This window comes from Tetrao urogallus (genome assembly GCF_951394365.1).
Source record: "Tetrao urogallus genome assembly, chromosome: 1".
Taxonomy (NCBI): domain Eukaryota; kingdom Metazoa; phylum Chordata; class Aves; order Galliformes; family Phasianidae; genus Tetrao; species Tetrao urogallus.
In genome coordinates, this window is record NC_136813.1 from 189,496 (window position 1) to 205,189 (window position 15,694).

Sequence of the window (15,694 nt, forward strand, 5' to 3'; positions counted from 1 at the left end):
CAGTCGGCGAGAAAGGAAACTTCCGGCACGGCGTCGGCGAGGGGCGGAGCTTCCGGCTCGTTTGTGCGAGCGGAGCCGACGGGGGACCCTCCGGCACGGCCTGCGCCGAGCGGCGCCGAGGAGCGGGCGGGGCTCCCGGGCGCGGACGGAGGCGGGGCCTCCCGCGGGAGGGGCGCGGCGCCGGGCGCCGTCGGTGCGCACGCGCGGTTGTCAATAAATGGCCGTTTCCGTGCAGTCGGACCGCCTCGCTGGCGCGCATGGGCGGGGCGGGCGGGGTCGCGCCTGCGCAGTGCGGGGGGGCCTGTTCGGCGGCAGGCAGCGCCGCGATGTCGGGGCCGGGGCCGGGGCCAGGCCCCGGCGGGGGGAAGCTCGATATCAACCGGGCCGGGGTGGCCGAGCTGGAAGGAGCGCTCAGCGGCATCGGGCGGCGCCGCGCCCGCGGCATCGTGCGGAAGAGAGAGGTGCGGCTGCGGGAAAGGAGGGGCCGCGACGGGACCGGTCCGCCGCCTTCGGCCTCGGGGCGGGCGGAGGAACCGCAGGGTCCGGGACGGGCCTCGCGCTGCCCTCCCCGTCCTCCGGCTCCGCTCTTCCCGTCGGCGCGGAGCGGCCCCGGCCCGCCCGGCTCCGTGTCGGGGCTGAGCCTGAGCGGCGGCTCGGGGGGCGCGGAAAGCGCCGTCACGGTGCGCTGGGGGGCCGGTGCTGCCTGGGCCGGGCCGTCGCCGGGCGATGACGGAGCGGGGTAGGAGCGGTGTCTGCGTGCGGCGATCGGTCCCGACGTGGCTGAGCCGCCTCCGTGACAGCGCAGAGGGAGGGACGTGTGCGTGCGGGACGCGGCAGCGCGGCGCTCGCAGCCGGAAGGTGAACGGCGTTTGTAGCTGAAAGCGCCCGCGGGGTCGCGGCCGGAACGCGGCATCCCTGCCGGGAGCCTCCGAACGGCGAGGTGGGAGGAACCGGGAGGAGGAAGGCTGGGCTGGTAGGAGGAGGCTGGAGGAGCTTGGCTTTTTTTGGCTGGAACTGAGGAGCTGGGAATGCAGGGTCAGCGGCTATAAATACAGCAGGGGTGTAAACAGTGTGGGGGTGGAAGAGAAGCAGCCCTTGAAACAAAAGAGCTGCGGGTATGGGAATAGGGGAAGGCGGATTCGTAGGAATGAGGGCTGTCTTTTGAACGGCGCTTTGGGATAACGCTGTTTGTTGGGGATAAGGAGGAAAGGTGTCTTGAGAACACGCAGCAAGGCTGGGAGCTTTGCTTTGCCCTGACGGCTGTGTTAACCGCTGCCATCCTGCTCCCATCCCGGGTGCTTTGAGAGCCTTCTGCTTTGTGGCAGAAACAGCGTGGAGGCTGTGAAGGGTGCGATGGTGGGCAGCAGGAAGCTGGGCAGGACTTGGCTGGGGGTTGTGCTGGGCACCGTGAGCGTACAGCGGGAGGTCAGGGATGTTTCCAGCTGTTGGAGTTTGGCTGTGTGGGCCAGCAAATGCACTTTGGTGTTGGCATCAGTGCTGGAGGACGTCATTCCCCATCCTGAGCTGCTGCCGTTTGCTTTTGGGCCACCAGCTAGGAAATGCACCAGCCGAGGTAAATTAGTGAGCTCGCAGTAACAAGTTTGTGAAAAATAAGTTTGTATCAAAGCCTTACGTTGGGAAAGACGTGCTGGTTGTCAGCGAAGCAGGACTGTCCCATGAGACAGTGAAATGCAGTACTTCCCTCGTAACTCCTCTGGTTGTCATGGCCTGGCTCTGCAAGTGTTTGGGACCTACCCAGCACACCCCAGCAGGTCAGAAGGTGCTTCTTGTTGGTCCTTTCCAGGCACTGAGGGATGTGGTGTGGTGGGTATGGAGGTGATGGGGTGATGATCTTAGTGGCCTTTTCCAACTTTAGTAATTCTATGATTCTGTTACCTTTCCTGTGAGTTTGTGCCATACTGTCACTACTGCTCAGGACAGGCAGAGTTTGTGGAAACAGTTGGGCTGGGAGAAGCCTCATCTGGCAGAAACCATTCTGTCCTTCTAATGGGTGTGGTAGTAATGATGTGAAATACAGAGGTACCACTCCGTTGTAGCAGCCCAGCTCCTTCCCCACGCGCCCCAAAGCAGCAAAGGGAGCTGTGGCTGCGAATGAAATGAAAGCTGGTGGGTCTGGGATCACCTGCAAGGAGGCAGCAGGACAAGGGCACTGGTTACCCCGGTCCTGCCTGGAGCTGATCCCCGGTGCCTGAGCTCTGTGTTCAGTCTCACTTCTCCTCTGGCAGGAACTGAAGGGCTTCAACTCGCTCGATGACCTTCTCCACGTCAAAGGCATCACCACCCGCATCCTGGAGCTGAACAGTCAGCGGATGACCTGCAGAAGGCGGCCGAGCAGCGAGGAAGCCGTCAGGGTGAGCCCTGCTCTGCTGGGGGACAGCAAAGCTCCTGTGCCTCAGGTAGGAAAAGAAAGCGACCTTCGTATGCGATGGGGAGGGGATCCTGCCTGCCTGCAGCGGCGCAGGAGCTGGGAAGAGGCGCAAGGAGATGCACTGGTCGGGAGACGCACCCGCTTTGGCCCCTGTGACGAGGAGGCTTCACCCTGCGAGCTGCTGAGTGGTCTGTTGTAGCACCCTCAGAGGCAGCAGGGGGCCTGGGGAGCATCCCAGCAGCAGAGGTTTTGTGGCCCCCGCTTTGGTGTTCTGGTGGGGTGAGCAGTGGTGCCTGCGTGCCTCTTGCTGGAGCTGCTCTGTGGTGCAGCTGTCCCACGGCCCCCACAGAAGCAGTGCTCTGACTCCGGAAACACGCGGAGCTTACGGCTGCCTCCCCTGCCCCAGAGCAGCTCTCCACTGGCAGCCTGCTGCAGACAGTTGTTGAGTTCCACTAATTGTTCATCCTAAGAGGCCAGAACTGGGTGTGGACAGCAGCTCTTCCTCTAGGCTGGCAGCTGGAGGGGCCGGAGTCCATCCCTATCCAAGGTCTTTGCCCTCTTGCTCTCGTCTGCATGAGCAGCAAGCAGCATGCTGCCTGCCTGGTGCTGGGGGCTTCGGGAAGCACATCTTCCTGCTGCCGGTCCTTGTGGTGTGAGGAAGCTCCCCAGGAGGCAGGAAGGCTCTGCCCAGTTAAGGCCTCAGACTTATTGCTGGAGGCGGAGGGGCTGCTGGAAGGCGTTTGTCTGCCTGGAAGGTGTTGCTGATGGCTCGGGGTTCCCTGGTGCTGCCCAGCAGCGTGCTCTCAGCACCCCACCCTGAGCCCCAGCTCTGAATACTGGAGGAAGTGTTTGAGGAACTGGGGCTGTGCCTCCCAGACAGGTGGATCCAGGCAGGGCTGCGGTGGCTCCAGCCCACTCTGGGCGCTGCCCTGTGCCCTGCTGAGTGGTGGGGAGCCAGGTCTTTGTTCCCTAATGGGAATGAGCCCAGTCCTCGCTGCACTCAGTGCTGCAGTGCCTGGTAGGAGCCTCTGAAAGCGCCAAGGATTTTCCTTCCGCAAGTAACTTTTTGTGCCGTAACCAAACCGTCTCCTCGTTTCTTTCCTCCTCCTCTTCCAAGATATTTTCTTCACCTTTGAGTCATTTTTGGGGAAGAGTTGACCATACCTTCACGTTTAAAGCGTTTTGTTGTAGAACGTGGATTGAACGTTGCATAACTCGGGTGTGTGGAGCAGCTGAGGGGTAATGCTGCTTCCCTGCTTGCACCTCCTGTCTGCTTGGACTTTGGAGCCTGAAGTTTGTGCCGAGTGCCCCCCAGTCCTCGTCAGCTGCTGCTTTGTGGGACGTGCAGCCCCTGGTGCCTTGTTGATCCGGCTCTTCCTGTCTTTAGATGGAGAGCGTTGCCTCTGGGTGTGCTGAGATGTATTTGACTGAGCCCAGCATACCAAGTGACTCAGATCCCTGGATGAGTTTCCTTGCTTCCTATGAGATGTCGATCTCAAAATATCATCAGGAAAACATCATTTACTTCCCTATCATGAGCAAAACAGACACCGCGTTGTGGATTCTCCCCCCTCTCCTGGGCCCACGTAAGGTCCATCAGCAGGCACTGAGGTTTCCCAGTGACAGGAACCTCTGGGACTCGGTCAGCAGTGCTGGCTGCCCCGGTGCAACCTGTCTCACTGCGCAGCCCTTCCCAGGTGCTGGGTCAGAAGGCTGCGCCCTGGGCCTCTGTGGCTGTGTCTCATCGACACCTTTTATGTCATGGCTTTTGTTAACCCAGTGGAACTCTCCAAGGAGTAAAAGCAACTTTATTTGAAATGGTGAATTTTCAAAGCCCCCTCAGCTGGTGCAAAGCACGTCCCTGTTACCTTTTACCAATGCAGTCAGCCCCTCTGGTGCCGGATGTCCAGCTCTGTACAGCCTCAGCCTTCTGCTTTCTTCAGTTCTGGCATAATTTTCACACTCTCCTGACCTTTGCAGTTCCTCCTGTATGCCAAACTTTATTTGAAATGGTGGTTGTGAGCCAGTGATCTGTTTGTACTATCAATTGTCTGAGACTGGTGCAAACAACCCTGGTTTGCTGGGTGAGGTCTGCTCTTAGTGCGTTGGAAAACAGTTCCTCCTCCTCCTGTGACACGAGGATGTTGTTCTGCTGCTTCTGAAAGGCTGCTGAATGCTTTTGCTTTTTTGTGTGTGTGATGTTTTAGCGCTGCTTTTTTGGGGGAGAAGAGGTGCAGGTGGTACAGGGGGATGCAGTGCACGCCTTCCAGTGATTCAGCCCTGGGCTGCGTTGGTGCAGCCGTGTGGTGCTGCAGTGAGGGCTGACGACGGGGCAGCCCTGTGTGCAGCAGCTCTGCCTTGTGCTCTGCTGTGCAGAACGCTGCTCCCAGCGGCAGCAGGAAGGGGCTGGCTGTGCAGAGTGGAGCTGCTGCAGGTGAGTTCAGAGGTGCTTGGTGCCTCGCTGCCCCTGCAGTGTTTGCATGTGCTTCTCGGCCCTGGCGTTTGGTCGTGTGGCAGCCGCGCTCTCCTTCTGGGCTGGGAAGCTTCCTGTCTGCACGCCTTGCTGGGCTGTGGCTGCCTGTGACCCGGGGCAGAATGTTGGCTCTGCCATCTGCTCCCCTCTTCCCATCTTCGGCTCTGCCCTGCTCTCCGCTCCCTTCTTGGGGCCCTGTTCTGCTCAGCTGCCCCTATGTGCCACCGCTGAGACCCCGGCGACTACAGGGCCAGCTGACCTGACCCTGTGTCTGTGTCCCGTAGGCAGTGGCTGAGGAGGAAGATGTGTCGGGGCCCTGGGAGCTGGAGCGTGCTGGGAAGAGGAGCGTGGAATCAGGGCTGGAGGCCAACGGCTCCGAGGGGCAGGGGGAACAGGAAGCAGTCAGCTGCACGGCCTGCGGAGAGCCAGAGGAGGAGGAGGAGACGGAAGAGGAGGAAGGGAGCTGCTGCAGTGAGGAAGGGGAAGATGGCAGCAACGTTTACTTCTACTACACCATTGGCGAGCGCTGGATAGACTACCTGCAGCGGACGGAGGACAGCGGCTTCCTGCGCCACGTGCGGCCCAAGGTAACGGCGCTGGGCAAAGGGCTGCGTGTGCCGGCCTGATCCCTGTGGGAGGGATGGGGAAAAGAGGCTCGTCTGTGGGAGAGCTGCCTCTCGGGAGCCGGCACAGCCGCGCTGCTGCGATCTCAGCGCAGCTGGTGGCTCTGGATCCTGCTGCGTGCCGCAGCGCTGGTGCCGGTGGCCCACGTGCCACAGCAGCACGCTGAGATGCTGCTGCAGGTGGGGGTGTGCTTGCCTGGCACCGCCTTGGGGGCCTCCGGGATGCTCCTTGGGGCTGCGCAGCGGCTCGGGTCTGATGGCTGCACTTCTAGGAGCGCTGCCCCAGCTTATCCAGGCACTGCTGGCCGCCCCCCAGCCGTGCCCTGCTCTGTGCTGGGGTCCCTTTGTGATGGTGCCAGAGCCGTTCTCAGGGAATGGGTTGTGTGCGGGCCAGGCAGAGGCCAGCCTGTACACATGGCTGTGGATGGTGCTGCGCTAAGTGCTGAGGGAAGGAGCCCTGCTCTTGCCTGGGATGGAGCAGCCCTTGCTTGCTTTCTGGTGTCTGTTAGCGCTGCAAGTCGTCCCCCACTCCATTTGCACTTGCTGTTAATCCTGTGCTGTTTGTGTGGAGTTAGAAGGATGCTGATTCCTGCGATGCAGCCATGTTGGAGTATGGACTGCTGCACGTCCCAGCACGGCTTTCCTTGCATTGTCAGGCACAACGTGGGGTGCTGCCCCATCCCTGGAGGTGTTCAAGGCCAGATTGGATGGGGCCCTGGGCAGCATGATCTAGCATTAAATGGGGAGGTTGGTGGCCTTGCATGTGGCAGCGGGGTTGGAGATTCATGATCCTCGAGGTCCCTTCCAACCTTGGCCATTCTGTGATTCTGAGCAACTGACCTGGCTGCAGGACTGCCTGCTCTTTGCTGGACTGTGCCTAAAGGCTAAGCAGGCATTTTCTCAGCTGCTCCTTTTGTCCCTGGGTGCTTTGTCTGCTGACCTTTCCTGGACAAGCCTTATGTTCCCCTCAGAAAGGCCAAGTTCTGTTAAACCCCTTCAGAAGTGAATTCCTGCCTGCTGCAGAGTTCAGATGGCCTTCAGCTTCCCCTGCAGGTCCTCAGCATGAGCACAGTCTTGGAAGACGGGCTAGGCTGGGTCTGTTCTTCTCATGCTCTTGGCAGAAAGTCAGTGACCCAGAATGAGCACAGAATGTGCTCCACCCTGTGTCACCTCGCCGTTGTCTTGCAGATGAAGCGGAAGTCAGAGAACGGCCTGGATGGCAGAGCGCTGTCTCCTGGTAAAAAGCTGTGCAAGGGCTCAGAGTACAGCAGGTAAGATGAGCGCTCCGCATGGCGAGCTGACCTGGGGAGAGGAGGGGCCTCCTTTCCGTAGTCCCAAACAGCCCCTGGGTTTCATTCAGGAGTCCTGCTGCTGTGGTGGACTCTCCTACGTGGGGGTCTGCAGAAGCTGCCTAGATTTGGTCTTGCTCAGGCAGCTCTGGGTGGCAGGGTGGGACCAGGTGACCTCCAGAGGTGTCTCCAGCCTCAGCCCGTCTGCAATTCTGTTATTACAGAGAGCAGGTTGGTGTAAAGGGTCTGTGTGTGCGTGGCTGTGGGACTGCTGTGCGGCTGTGGTCCGTGTGGAGATGAGAGGAGCAGGGGTTAGCCTGCAGGAGGCTCCTGGTTCACGTGGGCGCTGGTGTTCTGGGAGTTGTTTGCGTCCTGCGGTCCAGGAGCGCTGGGACGTCTCACCTCTGCTTTGGTCTCTCCCTGGCTGTGATGCAGGACGCTGGGGCCCTGCACGCCCAGTCCCACCACCACCTTTGGGGATCTGCGCAATGCCAAAGCTGGCCAGGCCCGGCGCCGCCGCATCCCCTCCGTTGCTCCTCCTCCCGAGCTGCAGGACTGGCTGCGCACCTTCCAGGTAGGCACCTGGCCAAAGGTTTGCCTCAAGGGGCACCAGGGAGCTGCGGGTCTGAAGGGCAGCTGTGAGGGAGCCAGGGCCTGTCTAATGAGCCTGTTTGCTGATCCCTGCTGCACGCAGGGCTTCTGGGTCCTGCAGTGGAGTTTCAGCAAGGTTTTGCCCTTGGCTCAAGGAGCACAGAAGTGGTCCATCTCTCGTTCCCACTGGGCAGTCTGCCTTTTTTTTCTAAGTTGGCATTGCTTTGTCAGCTGTTGTGCAGCACCAGTGTCCAGTCATACCTCAGTAGTGGAGTTCCCAGCCCCATCTCTGTGCTCCTCTCTGTGCTGCGGCCCTGGCCGGCTCCAGGGGCTGTGCTCACCAGCAGCCCGCTTGCTGCCGTGGTGGTTGGTATCGCTGCTGGGGCTGGGTTGGATGGAGGCACTGCACAGCTGCGGGGAGCCTGCGAGGGCCTGCGGTGCGTGCAGGCAGTGTGACTGATGTCCCTGTCCTCAGCGCTGGAGCGGCCCAGAGAAGCTGCTGGCTCTGGATGAGCTCATTGATCGCTGCGAGCCCTCCCAAATCAAGTACATGATGCAGGTCATCGAGCCGCAGTTTCAGAGAGACTTCATTTCACTGCTGCCCAAGGAGGTGAGTCGAGGCAGGAGCCAGCTGGCCCGATGCCGTGTTACCGGCCATGGGAGCCCGCCCTGTTGTGACCTGGCTTCTGGTCCCGCAGCTGGCGCTCTACGTCCTCTCGTTCCTGGAGCCTCGGGATCTGCTCCGCGCTGCCCAGACCTGCCGCTACTGGAGGGTGCTGGCTGAAGATAACCTGCTTTGGAGGGAGAAGTGCCGCGAGGAAGGTAAGGGTCTCTCCAGCCGCGGCTGGGATCTGCAGTGGAGCCGCTCGCAGCTGCCGCTGCCGTGCATCATCTTTGCTCCTGCTGGGCTGGGGCCCCGAGCAGCCTGTGTATTGCCGAGAGCTCTGCGTCAGGCTGCTGCTTGTTCCCACAGGCATTGAGGAGCCCCTGAACCTGCGTAAGCGGCGCCTGCTGAGCCCTGGATTCATGTACAGCCCCTGGAAATTCGCCTTCATGCGGCAGCACAAAATTGACATGAATTGGCGCAGCGGCGAGCTTAAAGCCCCCAAGGTGGGTGCCTTCAGCAGCATTTGCTGAGGAGCAGATTCTAGACGTGTAGGAAGCTGGTACAGGGAGGAAGCAGCAGAAAAATATCCCTGGCCAATAGGATGAGATCAGCACTGGGCATTCGAAATCTGCCTCGGGAAAAGCTGTAGGTGTCTGGCCTGCCTTCAGGTGTAAGTCAGAGGCCTTCACCTGCAAGTATTTAAATTCAAATACTTCCTTTGTAGCTTCCTGCAACTCCTGTCCCTGCCTGCAGAGAGCAGATCCACAGCACAGCTGGTGTCAGGGACGGCTGCAATAGGTGGTGCAGGGCTGCAGCTCTGCCAGTGGAAAAGGGGTTGCCCTTAACTCCAGAGGAGGCTTTCACCTCTTCATCCCTTCTCTGAGTGCGTGTTGCAAGGCTGTAGCTGACCTTGGCATGCGGGGAGTGATACAAACCTGAAGCTCATCCAGGCCTTGTCCCAGAGCATCCCATAGTGTGTTGTAGAGTGCTTCGCTGTTGGAGAAAGAGATAAAACCAAAGTCCCTTCCTGCTCCTAGTCCCCGTCCACAAAGCAAGGAGAGCAAAGTCTTGGTCGCCTGTGGGAGGTCCCACAGGAGAGAACTTCCACCTCTCTGCTTTCCATCCCTGGACTTTCTCTGGACCTCCAGTGTCCCCAGGATCTTTCCTGTGCCCCCACAGGGAACAACAGCTGTACCTGCTGCTGTGACAGCACCTCTGCAGCTGGCTTCCCAGACAGCCCTTGCTGAGTCCCCAGCACCCATTGCTGCGACTGTGAGACACGGAGCTGTGTGGGGCCCTGCCAGCAGGGCACGTCTCCCGCACTGTGCCCTCACCAAGGGGCAGCTCTGCGCTGGCCATCATCCCAGCCGTCCCTTGCTGTGCTCAGCCAGCTCTGCCTGCTGCTGCTTGAGGCTCTGCTCCTGTGCGGGGCTCAGTCACTGCCCGCTTCCTCTGCCTGCTGCCACGTTGCTGCTGGGAAGATGGGAGCGGATGCGGAGATGTTGGTGCACTGTCTGCCACCGGGGAAGGTGACACTTGTGGTCTTAAATGTGTTCAGTCTCATTGGGTCTAGGACAGAGCATCAGCTGTGAGCTCAAAGCTCACGCAGCTAAACGGTCAGGAGAATCAATCCTTGGGTTGGAATTCCCTTGTAGCCCATCACCCCCATGTGTTTCTTTTGGCTCCTGCTGCAGCTGCTGCCCTGCCACTGTCTCAAAGCCCATCTGTTCTTACTCACGCCTTCCTGCTCACTGCTGGTCTTCTGTTCAGGTGCTGAAGGGACACGATGACCACGTCATCACCTGCCTGCAGTTCTGTGGCAACCGGATTGTGAGCGGCTCGGACGACAACACGCTCAAAGTGTGGTCAGCTGTCACTGGGGAGGTGGGTGGTTGTCCTGAGCCATCGCAGCGCTGCTCTGCGGCTGCTGGGGGAGCTGTGCTGCTCGCCTGCGTTGCTGTGGGGTGGGTGCAGGTAGGAGAGGCGTGGTGGTTTGATGGGTTTGTCTGGTCTGGCAAGGTGCAGCTGGGGAGAGGTGCTGGCAGATCCTGGGGCTGCAGGAGCAGTGGGGAGAGGCATCTGATGGTAGCAATCAGTGCTGGGCGGTGACAAATGATCGGGAGCTGGCTGCGTGCCTTTTCACTGGAGGTCAGCAAATGTGGGCCGCCCTTTTGAAGACAAGGGCAAGAAACCCGACTAGTTTTAGAACAGCAAGCTATTGTTCTGGGAGAACTTTGGTGGGGACTTGAGTTTGCAGGGAGATGGCTCGCTGACCTGAGAGCCTTAAACAGCCCCCTGCCCAGAGCAAGTCCCGCGCTTTGCTGTCCCCTCTTGCAATGTCTTTCAGCCTTTCCCAAATGAAGGTCTCACATCCCACTGTTCTTTGCAGTGCGTGCAGACTCTGGTCGGCCACACGGGGGGGGTCTGGTCCTCCCAGATGAGGGACAGCATTGTCATCAGCGGCTCCACGGACCGCACGCTCAAAGTGTGGAACGCAGACACGGGCGAATGCGTGCACACGCTGTATGGACACACATCCACCGTGCGCTGCATGCACCTGCATGGCAACAGGTACGGGAGTGAAGGAATTCGGGGCCCGGTGTGAGGTGTGGGGGAGGTGAAGGTGAGGAGCTGTTAGGGGCTGTGCCGGTCTGGGGCTGGGATCCGGGGCGGGTGGAAGCACAGAGGTGTTCTGGGCTGGTTGCTGTGTTGAAAGAGGCTTCCTGGAGGGGAGGTGAGCTGGCTGCCCCTGGGGCAGCTGGTGTGCAGGGTGCAGCTGGGCTGGGGGAGGTCTGCAGCTGACACGGACTGCTCTGCTCCCAGGGTTGTGAGTGGCTCCCGGGATGCCACTCTGCGCCTCTGGGACATTGAGACTGGGCAGTGCCTACACGTGCTGATGGGGCACGTGGCCGCCGTGCGCTGCGTGCAGTACGACGGGCACAAGGTGGTGAGCGGCGCCTACGACTACACAGTGAAAGTGTGGGACCCTGAGAGCGAGAGCTGCACTCACACGCTGCAGGGGCACACGAACCGCGTCTACTCCTTGCAGGTGAGAGCCTGGCCCCCTCCCCTCGCCTGCCTGCTGCAGGGGCACCAACCTGTCTGTTCTGACACTTAGAAGAGGCTATCTCTGTGCCGCGTGGGCACGTGTTTTATGTGAGATGCTTTCTGCCCCTCCGTCCAAACCCCTCTGTGTGCCGAAGGAACACGCAGGCTGTGCTGCTCCTTGGGGGCACGGTGCTGCTGAGGCGCCCTGCTGGGCCGTGGTGCCACCTGGGCCCACTTGCTGGCCGTGGTGCCCAGCCTGTGGCGCTGCGGTGCCGCGGATTGGACTCGACGATGTGTGTGGGTGCCTTCCAACTCAGGATGTTCTGTGGCCCTGTGAGAAAGCCCCCTCCTGTTTCAGCCCCGCTGACCTGTGTCTCCCTGGCAGTTTGATGGGACGCACATCGTGAGCGGCTCCTTGGACACGTCCATTCGAGTGTGGGACGTAGAAAGTGGGAACTGCTTACACACCCTCATGGGGCACCAGTCGCTTACAAGCGGCATGGAGCTGCGTGACAACATCCTTGTGTCCGGCAACGCTGACTCCACAGTAAAGATCTGGGACATCAAGACGGGCCAGTGCCTGCAAACACTGCAGGGTGAGTGCGGGTGGGAGGGATGTTGGGGCAGGGCCGCGGTGTTCCTACCCAGCGGGCACGGCGGGGCAGGATGGACGCTGCCCAGCTGAGCCAAGCAGAGGGCGGCCCTGGGGCTCAGCTGGGCGCACGGGGGGACTCACGGGTGCCTTCTGCCCCTCAGGGCCCAGCAAGCACCAGAGCGCCGTGACCTGCCTGCAGTTCAGCTCCAAGTTCGTGGTGACCAGCTCGGATGATGGTACTGTCAAGCTCTGGGACCTCAAGACGGGCGAATTTGTGCGCAATCTGGTGGCGCTGGAGAGCGGGGGCAGCGGCGGCGTGGTGTGGCGCATCCGAGCTTCCAACACCAAGCTGGTGTGCGCGGTGGGCAGCCGCAACGGGACAGAGGAGACCAAGCTGCTGGTGCTGGACTTCGATGTGGACCTGAAATGAAGCCGGCCCATGCAGGCTGGGAGGGAGGATCCCGCGGGCCGGGCGGAGCAGCTGGTCTTGGTGGGGCTGGCCCCGGAGCAGGCGCTCAGCTCCCCGCGCTCTGTAAATACTGTTTGCAGCCGTCTGGGCCTTATTTATATATGTGTGAACTCCCTGGGGGGAGCCTGCGCCCAGCTGGGGCACTGTACAGAGGAAGCAGCATGTTTTGTACGCGCTAATATATCGATTTATTTCTGTACCTGGAGCCTGCTTCTCCCCCCTGCTGTTCCGTGGGCCCTCCCTGGGGCTCCTGTGTCCAGGAGCGGCGGCTGCATCGCCTCTGGTAGGTTTCAAGAGAAGAGCAAGGGGCTGTGGGCTCTCCTGGCTCCTCTCTGCTGTGTGTTCTTGGCCAGGGCAGCACCTCTGCACGGAGTCCTTCCTGTTCAGCTGAAGTCTTGAGCGGCTTTGCTGACAGCACTGAGCACGCGGTGCTGGGGGGGTGCAGGGCAGCGCTGCATGTAGCACAGCCTGCCGCTTACCCAGCTGTGTCCTGGGATGATGTGGCCTTAGCAGAGGGGGAGCGGTGCTGGAGGCGGGTGAGGCCCTTCCTTTGAGCTCTGCTCTGGTCCAGAGAAAGGAAGGGGGAAGGATGGGAGCCTTGCAATGGAGTGAGTAAGGGGTGCAGTCAGCTGGAGGCACCTTGCAGTGAGCACAGCCCCACTGTGCTGGGGAGCAGGACTGCTGCTGTGGGAGCAGCCATGCTGAGCTCTGGGTTTGGGCTGACCCAGCTCTGCTGAGACACCAGGCCTGCACAGGGCAGATGTGATGTGGGAGCTCCTGCTGCAGCACAACACTGCATGCAGCACAGGGCCGCATTTACAGCTGCTGACATGGACCTTGCTGCTGCAGCACAGCCGTGGCCGAGGCAGCCATCCTTGCTGTGGGATGGTGGGGCAGAGTAGATGGCTGCCCCTGCTCCAGGTGCATAGAGCCAGACAGCATCCATGCTTCCAGCAGGAGCTGATTCTGGGGTCTTCCTTTCTGGGAGATGGCTTCCATCTCTTGTCTGTTCCTCTGCAACCCTGTTGCAGCCCTGGTACCATTGCTGGTTCCTACCTGCTGCAAGCATGGCTTGTGGGTGGCCAGAGGTGGTGACAGCACGGGAGGTGGGGGTGTATGGTGTGGCTCAGGGCTGATTGCAGCACATCCTGCGAGTCCTGCAGGAGGATGGATGTGGGACTGGGGCTGCTGGGTACACATCTGGACCTCCAAAGTTGCCTCATCCTTGGGTACAGTGCCAGAATGGCCCCATTTCCTGGCCTCCTCCCGAGGGCAGATGGTTTAAGCACTGCTGCAAAGGTCTGTGTGAAGCACCTCACGTTTTGCCAGCCTCGCCTCTCCCCAGGCACACAGCACCCAACTCCTACAGGTGGATGTTTGTTCTGTGGAGGCAGCCCCACAGAGGGGCAGGGAGGTGCTGGGGTTCAGGCAGGAGCTGCAGTGTGATGTTCAGGTGTGGCTGAGCCAGGCTCTGTGCTGTGTCTCCATCCATAACGTGACCTCTGTAAGGAGCTCCTCATGAGCAGAAGGGCTGATACATAGAGTCATAGAATCAGAAGGTTGGAAACGGCCTGTAAGATCATCCATCCCACTGTTTTCTCATCACCACTGCCACCTCCAGCACCAAACCACATCTCGCAGCTCCTCATCCAGCTGCCCCTTGAGCGCTGCCAGGGACGGCGACTGCACCACCTCCCTGTGCAGCCACTGCAGTGCCTGACCACTGAGAGAAAGCGTTCTGCCTCCTGTCCAACCTAAACCTCCTCTGCTACAACTTGCGGCCATTGCCCCGTGTGCTGCTCCTTGCCTGGGACAAGAGGCCAAACCCCTCCTCACCACAGCCTCCCTTCAGGAGGTTGTACAGTGCACTGAGGTCTGCCCTGAGCCTCCTCTTCTCCACACTGAACAATCCCAGCTCCCTCAGCCGCTCCTCATAAGACTTGTGCTCCAGACCCCTCACCATTTCATTGCCCTTCTCTGCACACGCTCCAGGCCCTCAATGTCTTTCCTGTAGTGAGGAGCCCAAAACTGAACACAGCACTCAAGTGTGGCCTCACAAGAGCTGAGTACAGGGGATGCTCACCTCCCTGCTCCTGCTGGCCATTTCTAATGCAGGCCAGGATGCTGCTGGCCCTCTTGGCCACCTGGGCACACTGCTGGCTCGTGTTCAGCCGAGCACCAACCAACACCCCAGGTTCCTTCCTCTTCACACTCATCCAGCCACTCGTCCCCAAGCCTGCAGCGCTATGGACAGCCAGCTCCAAGTGCATCCAGGCATCTCACAGGGACACAGGAGCACTGCCCAGCACGGGCTGTCAGCAATGCCTCGTGCAGCAGTGCTGTGTGGGTGGTGCAGAGCGGGGCTGGAGCTTCCTGCAGGCTGAGTGCTGGCGGTGGCACTGCCTGGGGACACGTGCTGAGGGCACAGGTACAGTGCTGCATTCGGTGGTGTTTGTCTGCAGGTGGAGGTGCAAATGCCCATAAAAAAAGCACCCGAGGAAGGTCCTGGCCCACCAGCAGCCTGGCAACTGGGCACGGGCAGCCCCAGCAGCGGGTGATGCTATGCCAGGTGGGCTTCCACTCAGCTACGCTGCAGGTGGAGCTTTTTGCTCTCAGACAAGCAGGAAGAGCTGCTTGGGTGGCGGTTGGCATCCGCTGAGGTGAGCTGCTCTCTGTTGGGAGAACTGTCTGCTTTACAGCCTGTGGGTGTGGAAGTGGCCTCCAAGGGAGATGCAGAGCAGGGGGGGTGAGCAGCTCCTGCGGGGTGGGCTGAGCTCAAACCTCGGGCGACTGAGACACGCTGTGATCTGGAGAACAGAAAGGAACAGCAGGAAGCCAAGAAACACGCAGGGCCGTGCAGCAGGGTGAGATGGGAGCCATGGGGCAGATCTCAGGTTCACCCAGCTGAGCAATTGCCACCAGCTGTGCAGTGTCTGTCTGCTCCTGAGCTCCTGCTGCACTGAGCAGCTGCAGAGGTCTCCAGCGCTGTGCAGGCTGCAGCGCACACTGATGTCGTGGCTGCACTCTGCTCCCACCCAGCTTGTTGCCAAAAGCAATTTGGCAGCGGCAGCCAAACAAAGCTGCCTGCTTGCCTTTAGAATAAACTATGTTGCCCAAATAACGTAAATCACCAGGGCTGCTGTTCCAAACTGATCAGAGACAACTGCAGAAGGTCAGTGGTGAAGGAATAGAGTTCAAGAGAAGAATCTCTGCACTCATCCTGAACACGAGCTGTCTTCTTAAAAGCTGAGTCAGGAGCAGGACTCCTCTCTTGTGACATTGTTAATGGGCAAAACCCATCCTCTTGGTGGAGGATGTTACAGTCATAGACCCTGCAGAGGCTCCAAATCCTTTTTGTTTTCTATGAAGGCAATGAGGAAATGCTCTTCAGCAGTGCCTGGTTAAGTTCTTTACTTTCTCTCTTTTACTCAGAGAGTGGTGAGGTGCTGGAACAGCTGCCCAGAGAGGCTGTGATGCCCCGTCCATCCCTGGAGGTGTTGGAGGCCAGGTTGGATGGGGCCCTGGGCAGCCTGGGCTGCTGTGAGATGGGGAGGTTGGTGGCCCTGCATTGGTGGGGGGTTGGAGCTTCGTGATCCTTGAGCTCCCTTCC

At 60.2% G+C, this 15,694-nt stretch overlaps 1 protein-coding gene across 1 annotated transcript; it reads left to right on the forward strand.

The window, feature by feature from the left end:
• Positions 1-257: 257 nt before the first annotated feature.
• Positions 258-12,045, forward strand: LOC306958140 (F-box/WD repeat-containing protein 7-like; the record flags this gene model as incomplete). The annotated part of the gene is made up of 13 exons (XM_079549565.1): positions 258-461; positions 2,247-2,417; positions 5,147-5,449; positions 6,674-6,756; positions 7,210-7,348; positions 7,841-7,975; positions 8,064-8,187; positions 8,339-8,475; positions 9,743-9,856; positions 10,362-10,543; positions 10,796-11,021; positions 11,406-11,616; positions 11,777-12,045. 13 exons carry the CDS (start codon positions 258-260, stop codon positions 12,043-12,045), a joined length of 2,298 nt encoding a protein of 765 aa, XP_079405691.1.
• Between the last annotated feature and the right edge of the window lie 3,649 nt (positions 12,046-15,694).